Raw genomic sequence first — 12,273 nt, 5'->3', positions numbered from 1 at the left:
GCCACATTTGGATCGTGGTTGTCATCAAAGGGCCGGTTGTAAAGTTAAGAGTGTAACAACTACTCAGTATATGTAATATCGGTATGTTACAAATGAGAGAGCCCATATTTGATTTTTCATAATATTTAAGTTTCAAATATTATATAATATTGAATTTATTTATCTGTATCTGTGTTGTCTGTGCTTCTGTCGACAGCTAATGAATAAGCTAGAAAACTGCTTATTTCGTTAGTAATCTGTGATGTAAGATTCCCTGCTAGCTCTTTCACCCGATCTGAAATGGTGTTTCTTGACAGACTGACATTTTTAAACGTCTGTACCTGGTTCAGGCACACTTTCTCACACACCTTCAGCATGGACTGCTTTATAAACGCACCCTCAGAGAAGCTCTTGGAAGCGCAAGCGATTTCCTTTGCTACTATGAAGCTAGCTTTCACTGCTGCTTCGCTCTTGGATGTAGCTTGTGTAAACATATCCTGCTGCGATTTTTGTTTTCCTTTCAATTCTTGGACAGCTCGTTGTTTTTCTTGGAGACAAAAATTTGCATATTTAGTGCCATGTTTTGTGTCATAATGCCAACGTACTGTATATAGTACTCCTTCATCACTGACATTGTCTCGTGACATAGAAGGCATACCGGTTTACCTCCTTGAAGTACAAACATGTATTTATTTTCCCATCTTTCATGAAATAGCCGTGCTTCATTTTTTTGATTTGTTGAGTTTTCTCATCTGAGCGTGTTGGGGTATAACAGGTGGGGAAACACCCCACTCTAGTGGCGGGATGCAGTCACTTTGCAGGAAACAACTGTGGCACATTGTGGGAGATGTAGTAGCGGCACAGAGTCATAACATAATAATAAATAAAACCTTTGCGGGCCACATAAAATGGCTTGGCGGGCTGAATGCAGCCCGCGGGCTTGTGTCTATAAGGTTTGGGTCAGGAGACATGCTCCGGCAGTCCAACACCATTACCCTCAGCTTCTTTAGCAAGTGGTCGTATTGGAGGCATGCTTGGGGTCGTTATCATGCCGGAATACTGCCCTGCGGCCCAGTTTCTGAAGAGAGGAGATCATGCTCTGCTTGAGTATTTCACAGTACTTAGCGTTCATGTTTCTCTCGATGAACTGTAGCACCCCAGTGCCAGCAGCACTCATGCAGCCCCAGACCATGACACTCCCACCACCATGCTTGACTGTAGGCAAGAGATATTTGTCTTTGTACTCCTCACCTGGTTGCTGCCACACATGCTTGACACCATCCGAACCAAATAGGTTGATCTTCATCTGACCACAGTACATGGTTCCAGTAATTCATGTCCTTAGTCTGCTTGTCTTCTGCAAAGTGTTTGTGGGCTTTCTTGTGCATCAATTTTAGAAGAGGCTTCTTTCTGGGACGACAGCCACGCAGACCAATATGATGCAGTGTGCGGCGTATAGTCTGAACACACTGCATCATATTGGTCTGATGATGCAGTGTGCGGCGTATAGTCTGAGCACTGACAGACCGACTACCCACCCTTTCAACCTCTGCAGCAATGCTGACAGCACTTCTACGTCTATTTTCCATTGACAACCTCTGGATATAACACTCCAGCGCGTACACTTTACTTCTTTGGTCGACCATGGTGAGGCCTGTTCTGAGTGGAACCTCTACTCTTAAACCGTTGTATGGTGTTAGTCACCGTGCTGCAGCTCAATTTCAGGGTGTTGGCAATTTTCTTATAGCCTTGGCCATCTTTATGTAGAGCAACAACTCTTTTGTTAAGATCCTCAGAGAGTTCCTTGCCATGAGGTTCCATGTTGAACTTTCATCGACCAGTATGAGGAGTGTGAGTGATAAGACCAAATTTATTTCCCATCTGTTCCCCATTTACAACTGAGACCCTGTAACACTAATGAGTCACATGACACCAGGGAGAGAAAATGGCTAATTGGGCCCAGTTTGGACATTTTCACTTAGGGGTGTACTCACTTTTGTTGCCAGCGGTTTAGACATTAATGGCTGCGTGTTGAGTTATTTTGAAGGGACATCAATTTTTCAATATTATACAAGCTGTACACAAACTGCTTAACATTGTAGCAAAGTTTCATTTCTTTAGTGCTCTCCCATGAAAAGATATAGCAAAAATATATACGAAAATGTGAAGGGTGTACTCACTTTTGTGTCATACTGTATATATAGTATGTTATTATAGACCATATTCTAGGCTTTTGCACTTTTATCCCATATGCTTTAATATATTTAATATTACTGCCTGGTCCTTGTCCTTCATAATAAGGTCAGCTGTATTATCTGTCTGACATTATCAGACATACTGTCCCATATCTGCTGTGTACTGCTCTGATAACTTTACTGTTGTATGTGATTATGAGGTACAGGCACATATTGATTTTAGCCCTCATGTTCCAGAGAGCCACAACATAATCTGGCACCAAGCTACAGCAATGTGGAAAAGGCCATATTATCAAATGTACATTATGTCAACTTATTGTGCTGAAATCAGGCAAATGTTTTAGGTAGTGTGCAAAAACAAATCAGTTATTTACCTGTAGGGGATCAAAATCAATGCCAAACTGTTTTCCATAAAGCATGGCCTGGAAGTCCTCTAGACTGCAATCAATACTGTCAAGATAGTCCATCAGCTCCACCCTGACAAAACAGACACACATTCCACAACTCGTTCATGTTATTTTGAACATTTACATTAAGCATGAAAAATGATGACCCCATGGAACACCTGGCTACCATATGGGAGATTATTATACTGGTTTATCACAAATTGCACTGACAGTTTCCTTGCTCTACAATAACTAATAGTATAAGGCAGTACTACTACTATTGTCAGTTGGAGACCTTCAGTTCATATGTATTTCACAACAGCCACAGTATAACCAAATGTAAGACACAAGTTAAGTAAAACAAAATACAGTAGGCTAGATTTTTGGAATATCCTTCACGACACCAAGATCCAGTAATTATAGGTTGTATTTTATTCATGCTGGTATTAGGTAGAAGAAAGAAGGCAGAATAAAGGTAGTTTGACTGAAGGTTTTGTTTTCTTTCTTACCAAATACTTAACCTAAATGTGATCAAAAGAAAGTTTAATTAAAATAGTCATCATTACAGTTTGAACTTACTTGCCCAGCAAGTTAATATTCTGTGATATTGTTCCAGTCTCATTGAGTATAGAGTCCATCATCTTGACAGGGTCCTCCAAAGCCAGGCCTGAGGGTTTGTTGAGCTGCAGGGCACTGCTGGTTATTCCACTGCTGTCTGAAGGTCTGCTCCGCTGGCTGTCATCTGCTGCTACACCAGTTCCTGACTGTTTGATGTCACCTGTGAAGGTGGCGCTCACCTCTGTCTCAGCTGGCAGCACTGTACAGCTTTCCAATTCTACTTCCACGATTTCTACATCACTGAGGAAGGACATTTTCAAACAGCATGTTAAAAAAGATACTGCTGCAATCTATTACTGGCAGTTCCTAATGACAGCTTTCACCGATCAGCCATAGTATTATGACCACCCGCCTAACATTGAGTAGGTCCCCCTTTTGCCACCAAACAGTCCTGACCTGTCAAGGCATGGACTCCACTAGACCCCTCAAGGTATCCTCTGGTATCTGGCACCAAACAGTCAGTAGCAAATACTGTAAATTCTTTAAATTATGAGGTGGGGGCTCCGTGGATCTGACTAGTTTTTCCAGCTCATCGCACTGAGCATCTGAGATCTGGTCTGATTGAGATCTGGAAGATTTCAACACCTTCCGGAAAAGTCAAAACCTTGAACTTTTTGTTGTGCTCCTCAAACCTGTGCTGTGTGACAGGGTGCATTATTCTGCTGAAAGAGGCCACTGTCATCAGGGAATACAATTTCCATGAAAGGGTGATGTTTAGGTAGGTAATACCTGTCAAAGTAACATCCACATGAATGGCAGAACCCATTGTTTCCAAGCAAAACAGCCCAAAGCATCACACTGCCTCCACCGATTTGTCTTCTCCCATAGTGAATTCTGGTGCCATGTCTACCCAGGTAAGTGACACACCTGGCCATCCACACAATGGAAAGTGTGATTCATCAGACCAGGCCACCTTCTTCAATTGCTCCATGGTTGAGTTTTGATGTTCATGTGCCCATTGTAGGCACTTTTGGTGGTGGACATTGGTTTTCTTTCATTGGAGCACTTTCAGTAGGTCTTGAACACCCTAGCAGAGCTCACAATTGTCCCATGTCAAAGTCATCAACGTCAAGGACAAAATGTTTAAGAATTTCCCTTCAGGGATAAATAAAGGAATTCTGATTCTGATTAGCTGCCTAATATATCCCACCCATTGCCAGGTGCCACTGTAACAAGATAATCAAAGTTATTCACTTCACATGTCAGTGCTAATAATGTCATGGCTGATCAGTGTATTCAAACTTTTGTTGTAAAAGAAACTCTCTTACATTGTTCTTATATTTTAGACACATAATTAATCTGCAGACCAAACAAATCTTTCCCTACATGCAGGATTCTCACACATTTTCACAGACAAAATTTCAATGACTAGTCAGGGACTTTTCCTGATATTGTTCTTAATCAAAAAATAAATAAATAAATAAAATCATACACACACGCACACAGGCATTTGAAACTAATTTCTCGATGTACATCTGCAAAACAATACAGTAACATAAGTATGTGGGCACACACTCGACACTTCATCAAGATCAGAGAACAGGCCTGAAAACTCTGAGTAGTGAAAAAGGTGACACGGTACTTTATTTTTAAAAAGTTTCTCATACCAAATGTTTAAAAGAGCACAGCCAATTTTACAATGTACTCCTGGTCCGTACTAATTTTTATCTGAATGCTCAGACTTCTCATCAAGTCTTGTCCTTAAAACAAATAAAGTAATTCTTGTGGGTGATTTTAACATTTATGTGGAAAATGATAACAGCATTTGTACAGCATTTACACTACATGGATAAAAGTACTGGAGAAAATATTGTCTTTATTATTGAATTCAGGTGTTTCAGTCAGACACATTGCCACAGGTGTATAAAATCAAGCACCTAGCCATGCAGTTTGCATTTTCAAACATTTGCGAAAACATGTTGTTCTGAAGAACTCAGTAAATTAAAGCATGGTATGGTGATAGGATACCACCTTTGAAAAGAGTCAGTTTGTGAAATTCAGTGACAAATCATGCTTCTCTGTTTGGTAGTCTGATGGGCAAGTCTGGGTTTGGCAGATACCAGGAGAACATTATCAGCCTGATCACTTGCATGCATGCATATTACTAACTTGGATTATTTCCTAGAGTCTTTGCGCTTTCTTGTCCCACAGGTTGCATGGATCATGGTTTGATCTCCTGCTGATCACTAGATCTAGATCTGCTCTATTAGGTGTGTCATGAGATAACTTTTGACACCTGACCAGCTTTTTGTGTGGACCAACTTCCACTCCTCTGGGAAGGCTTTCCACAACATTTGGGATTGTTTCTGTGAAAATTTTTGCCCATTCAAGCATTACAGTATTTGTGAAGTCAGGCACTGATACTTGACAAAAAGGCCTGGCTAATAATCTCTGCTCCACTTCATCCCAAAGGTGTTCTATGGGTTATGAAGTCAGGCCCCTGTGTGGGCCAGTCAAGTCCTTCTACACCAAATTCTTCCAATCATGTCCTTATGGACCTTGCTTTGGGCATGGGGGTAAAGTCACAAACAGCCCCATACTACACCAGAATTCAATAATGACGAGGTCTGTTCCAATAGTCTTGTAGATGAAGTGTAACTTTGACAACAGTGAACATGTTATCGAAAGGCTAAATGTCATAATGCAGTACAAACAATTTAAATGAATTCCCCTTCTCCCAATTTAAATGCCTGCTGAACAGGAAAGCTAGCTTGCCAATTTCGCAATGTTAGGTGAACATAATGTTTCATATTTTCTGTTTTCCCAAAACAATTTCAGCTTTCCCTCACCCACCCCAACCTGTTTATGTGTTAACTGAAAAGAGCCATCCTCATTTGATTAACCAGCGAGCAGGAAGAAGGGAGAACAAGAGTAATAAAATCAATATTGCAGTAATTTGAAAATGACACCACCATTGACCATTCCATCTTATTGCACAGATTGGAACACCTAATTGGCATTAAAAGAACTGCATTAAGCTGGTCTCAGTCTTATTTATCAGATCGATTTCAATTTGTTCATGTTAATGATACATCGTCAACACTCACCAAAGTTAGTCACGGAGTTCCCCAAGGTTCTGTCCTTGGGCCAATACTGTTCACCCTTTATATGCTCCCCATCGGTGATATTATTAGGAAACACACCATACATTTTCATTGTTATGCAGATGACACACAATTGTACTTGGGTGGTTGACGAATAACCCAATTCTGACTGTCTGTGTGTCACATACTGGTAAAAATGTATATTTTTTAAGAATACATATTTAAATGCTGTTCCGCTAACAAGATATAGTACAATACTACCAAAGGTATTGTGAGTATACTAAAATTTCTACTTAGAGTTTTGATCCAAACATCAAAAATGTCATATGGTGTGACTGTCCGGCATATGAGTGCCCTCATAAATAAGAGCATATTTCAATATAAATTATAAATATTTGATAGTTCTACAGTGCATTTAAAATAATAATGTGTTATCAATAACCACATAAAGTGTTTATGTCTATGCATAGTGTCAAAACAAATTCTGTCCAAATACATTTTGTCCACAAAATGGTTGTCATATGGTGTGACACTATAATCTATATTTTGAACGGGCAATAATTTGGACATCTTAATGATGAAGAGGACCACACCCAACCAGGAAGTTACAATAACACCTCCTTGAGCTGTGCTTTTCTGATTTTTAATAAAAAAGCTTTGAAACTGACCACTGATCAGTAGTGGTCAATGTTTTGTGTTTTATGGTGTGACATTATTTGCATAAAAATGAATATTTCTCACAGATTTTATTTATTAATTATTAAAAAGCATTGCTGCCATGTGGCTAATTACATGGTAACTATTGGCTAGCTGTTTGTTTGCTAATAAATTAGCTTAACTGATCAGAATGTCATACACTGTGACACTGTGTCATATGTCACACCATATGACTTTCACTCTATATGATAAATAATCCACTCCAATTTTATATTTCATGCAACCATATTTTACAGGTTCCCATAATATTAAAAGATTTTCCTGCACTTATTGTCAGAGTGAGGCAGATATGTCCAGCAAGGAGAGGACACACAAGTACAGGGAAAGTCTGAATGCAGACCCTGTAAGGAGAGAGGAAGTTCTCAGGGAAAGGAGGGAAAAGTAAATAGATCATGCCTGTTCACATAGGACAGATACAGCTATAGGAGGATGAAAGTCTAGACCACAACCAGCAAAGTAATATTTTGAAAACTATTACTATGACTATGATAGTGAATCTAAAATGAAATATTTAAAAAGTCATTATATATATTATATTAGTATATATATTAGTCATTATATATTTTCCTTTAACAGGTACGAAGAGAAGAAACAAAAAGGAAAAATTAAGCCCTTCAGTGACCTTAACAATGATATGCCTTGAATGCCTTAATAACTATTACTGAATATACAATGTTAAGAGGAGTTTATATTGAACCATTAAGGTTATGTGAATGCTGTTATTATGCTATATTTGAAATTCATGTGTGACTCGTTTCCTCAACTGTTTTGTTTATGTGTTAAATACATATAAGACACTTTTTGCACATATTTATTGACATATTGTGGTATGGTGCAGTTTATTATATGGCGTGACACTCATGTCATTTGGTGCGACGTTCACAACTGTGACAAAAAAAAGTCTTTGTTAGTGGTAATTAAAAAAAAAAAAAATCAGTAGAACACAAGGAAATTAGTATCAGCAAGAGTCTTACTGTTTCTGTTTCTTACTGTTGTTGCAAGGTTTAAGAGAATTTATCTAAAATAGCTTAAAAAGACTGAGGAGCAATGTCCTCCGTTGCATGATGATTTCGAAAAATAAACCGAAATATACGAAATTTTCACAAGGAAATGTTAAATATCAAATCAGTCATGATTAAAATATTTGATCAAGTAAGTTAGAAAAAAATGTAAATACCTCATTTTCACTTAATATGAAATAGCTTTCATGTCACACCATATGACAATTTAAGGGACTGACAGAGCAATTTGATGAAAAAAATCTAAAAGAACACATATATATTTGGAAAGATAGGAGTCAAAAAATTATTTTCAGGGATAATATTTGAATGTTTTTTTTTTGTTTTTTTTTAATTTTCCCGGCTTATATGTCAACCATCCACTTGCCAATCAAACCAGAAAAAACACACCAACTAGTCAACTTTCAGGCATGTCTTAAAGACATAAAAAGCTGGAGGACTTGCAATTTCCTACTTCTAAATTCAGACAAAACTGAAGTTATTGTTCTGGGCCCTGAACACCTTAGAAACAAATTATCCAGTGATATTGCAAGGTTAGATGGCTTAGCCATGGCCTCAGGTTCCACTGTAGGGAATTTAGGAGTTATCTTTGACCAGGACATGTCCTTTAACTCACACATTTCGGATATTTCAAAGATATATAGTATTGCAACAATTAGGCACATTCTGAGTCAGAAAGACACAGAAAAATTAGTCCATGCATTCATTACCTCCAGACTGGATTATTGTAACTCCCTTCTATCAGGCTGCCCCAATAAATCCATAAAGATTCTCTAGCTAATCCAGAACACTGCAGCAAGATTACACACAAGAACCAGCATTACAGATCATATTTCTCCTGTACTGGCTTCTCTCCATCGGCTACCTGTAAAATTCAGGATAGTTTAAAATTCTCCTCATCACATACTAAGCCCTGAACAGTCAGGCACCATTCTATCTTAAAGAGTTGATAGTTCCCTATTATCCCACCAGAGCTTTGCGATCCCCAAATGCAGGGCTACTTGTGATTCCTATAATCCCCAAAGCACATTGGGAACCAGAGCCTTTAGTTATCAAGCTCCTCTACTATGGAACCATCTTCCAGTTTCGGTCTGGGAGGCGGACACCCTCTCTACATTTAAGAGTAGACTACAAACTTTCCTGTTTGATAAAGCTTATAGTAAGGGCTGGCCTAGCCTGGCCCCTAGTTATGCTGCTATAGACTTAGACTGCCGGGGGACCTCCCATGGCGCACTGAGCTCTTTCTTCTGAAACTTATTTCGATTTCTCTCTCTCTGTCTCCTGCTCTCTCTCTCTCCCTCAACCCAACCGGTCAAGGAAGATGGACGCCCATATTGAGCCGGGGTCTGCTCCAAGGTTTCTGCCTTCTAAAAGGCAGTTTTTCCTCGTCACTGTTTATTAAAGAGTTTGGTCTAGACCTGCTCCAATTGGAAAGTGTCACGAGATAACTTTTGTGAATTGGCGCTAATAATAAATAAACTGAATTGAACTGAACTGAATTGAATTGAATTACATCGCATTAGTAATAATGTGAGAGAGAAACAGTATTTCAATTCTCCTGTATGTCCAGCATATACAGTGAAATGACAATAAAAATCTTTGAATCTTTGAATTTGTGGCGGTCCGCCACAATATCAACATCGACTGCCACGTATTGAGTGTCTTTGTTTTATGCAATGTATTTATTCTTTCATAGCGGCACTGCCTTGCCATGCATGCTGTCCATGTCCCTCTCTCGCAGGTAAGCGCGCACACAAAGAGACTGCCAAATGATTAACCTGTGAATAGTTCCTCTTCATCATGAACACTGTATGTGTTTGAGGACATGCTTTATTTGGCTTGGAGAAGACGGCTGGTGAGATCTGGAGTTCAAGAACGGTCGGTATCCAATGAAAACAAACACACAATCAAAGAAAGCACAGTGTGAGCACAGTGTGAATTTCTTACCTTTGCTCGTAGGCTTTGGGTGACCCATCTGCGATCTCAGCTGTCACTTCAACATCATTTTCAGTCAAATCACAGATGATAACCTCATCTGAAATCTCTGAGCCCTTCACACCACTGACAGTGTTGACTGATGACTAAACAGAATACGCAGTCAGAATGAGAACAATTACCATATAGCATATCATATACTCAACATAATGTATTTACAAAAAAAAACAAAAAATGCAGGCTTTAATACAATATGAAAAGTAACCAAGTATATCAGAAATTTGTTGATTTAGAAACGCTCACAAGAGGTAACACTTCGCATGTTTATGTCACTAAGTACTGCTACTTACTGACCTGTTCCACACACACTTTCTCATCATAGATCTGATGAATGTATTTGGGCTTCTTTCCACTGCTGTTCATGAGAACTGGCCTGTCAAAATTACAGTGACACATCAACATTCCTTAGTTCATAGTTTGTATGACAGGAGTGGTGAAACAATTGAATTACCAAGTAGTTGTGCAAGACAAACATATGATAATTTAATAGTTTACTGTAATTTCCAGACTATAGGCCGCTACTTTTTTCACATGCTTTGAACCCTGCAGCTTAAACAATGAAGCGGCTAATTTATGGATTTTGCCTCAAGACGAAAGAGCCATTGAGAGCGACAACGAAAGAGAGACTGACAACGTGGACACACGCGGCCTATATATGTACAAGTTTGTTTTTTTTTTTCTTTTTAAATTTAGTGGGTGCGGCTTATATTCAGGTGCGTTCAATAGTCTGGAAATTATGGTAATCATATAAGTTATTTAAATGCTTGCTGGTTTTAACAATGAGTATTTTTTTCTGTTCTTCAGCTTTCTGTAAATTGGTGATCAATTATATAATCAAGACATAATATTCAAATCAATAACAGATTAAATGAAAAAAGTCATTAGTAGCAGTTTCATTATTTACAGAACAATGGCAACTATAATGAAATTCAATGTCAGCAATTTTCGAAACAAACACTCTCCTGCTGCCATCACAACTCAAGTGCAATTACATATCTGCACAATAACAGCATAATCACTTTAATCTGTTTTAGCACTTTCATCTGTTCTTATATTCTGCTTATTTATTTAAAGTCTTTTATGTGTATGTATGTGGGAATGGATTGTTACAGTGAATGACATACAGTTTTTTTTCCATTTTAATGACAAACAACAAATTTTGTTGTATGTTTAACATGCAATGACAATTGTCACGTCCTGGGTTTCTGTCGTTTGGTTGTTGAGTCCATGTGTCATGTTTCATGTGTGTCTTGTCTTTCCATGTGTTATGTTCCAGGTTTTTGTCATGTCCTGTTTTATTTTGAAAGTGTCACTTCCCCTGTGTGTCTCTGTTTCATGTAGCTTTGCTTTTGTTTAACCTGATTGCATTCTCCTCTCTTGATGTGTTTCACTCGTGTCTTGTTATCTCGTCTATTTAGTCCCTGTTTTCCCTGGCGTTGTACTGTCTTCATGCTTTTCATGCCAGGAAACTCTTGTCTCGTTGTGCCAAGTTTAGCCACAGCTTTTTGTACTTTTTGTTGATCCTCGCCACAGTAAGTGTGTGCCTGTTTTTGAGTTTCTTAGTTAAAATAAAGATTATTGTTTTTTTGGATCTCAGCCTGCTGCCCATTTTTGACTCTGCATCGGAGTTCAGTCCTCTGTGTTACCGATGGCGTAATCCTTTTTGACAAGAAAGCCATTCTGATTCTGATTCTGATTATAATAATAATAATAATAATAACAACAGAATGATCCTATAACAGCTTAGTTATATACATACAGTATTGTGTGTGAGTCTAAGGCCACCATTAGATTTGTTGCAATGCTATAATGACCACATACAATTATTTCTTGTTCTATGTGTTAGAATACAACAGGAAAATACAGGAAATATGTATGCATTATTCAAAAAGAGAACAAAAAACAAAACAAAACAAAAAAAAAACAGCTTCTGTAGCCTAAGGAGGCAAGTACTTAGTGTGACCTCTTACACTTGAGCAATAGAAGGAAGCTGGCTTGCTTAAACCTAAATGGAATGAACTGTTATAACAGTTATAAATAAAGTTATAAATTAGAAACCCTGGAAACAATCCAACAGGGTTTAATGTCATTCTTCCAGAAATTATATTCTCAAAAACAAGAAGCAAGGGACTCTTAGATAGATGATTTTTTACACTCACTTCACCTGCCAACAATTACAAATGCCCAAAACAATATTCTTAGATCAGAAGTGACGCTGCTACAAATTAATCAAGCCATTACAAGGTTAAAGAAGGGCAGCTCTCCTGGAGCAGACGGCTTCCCCCTGAATCAAAAATCAAGAGTCTTTATTGTCACTATG

General features: G+C 38.3%; 1 protein-coding gene across 1 annotated transcript in view; it reads right to left on the bottom strand.

Annotated features, from left to right (window-relative positions):
* Nucleotides 1-12,273, bottom strand: part of hsf2 (heat shock transcription factor 2) — a 45,296-nt gene that overhangs the window by 10,603 nt on the left and 22,420 nt on the right. The window contains exons 7-10 of the mRNA XM_046372686.1: nucleotides 10,248-10,326; nucleotides 9,906-10,039; nucleotides 3,140-3,418; nucleotides 2,549-2,651 (exon numbers count right to left, since the gene is read on the bottom strand). Coding sequence (XP_046228642.1) covers nucleotides 2,549-2,651; nucleotides 3,140-3,418; nucleotides 9,906-10,039; nucleotides 10,248-10,326 — 595 coding nt within the window. The remainder of the gene's footprint in view (nucleotides 1-2,548; nucleotides 2,652-3,139; nucleotides 3,419-9,905; nucleotides 10,040-10,247; nucleotides 10,327-12,273) is intronic.

This window comes from Scatophagus argus, chromosome 19 (assembly GCF_020382885.2).
Source record: "Scatophagus argus isolate fScaArg1 chromosome 19, fScaArg1.pri, whole genome shotgun sequence".
In the NCBI taxonomy this organism is placed as follows: domain Eukaryota; kingdom Metazoa; phylum Chordata; class Actinopteri; family Scatophagidae; genus Scatophagus; species Scatophagus argus.
The sequence above is the reverse complement of the archived record's forward strand: the minus strand, read 5'-3'. Positions and strand labels throughout refer to the sequence as shown.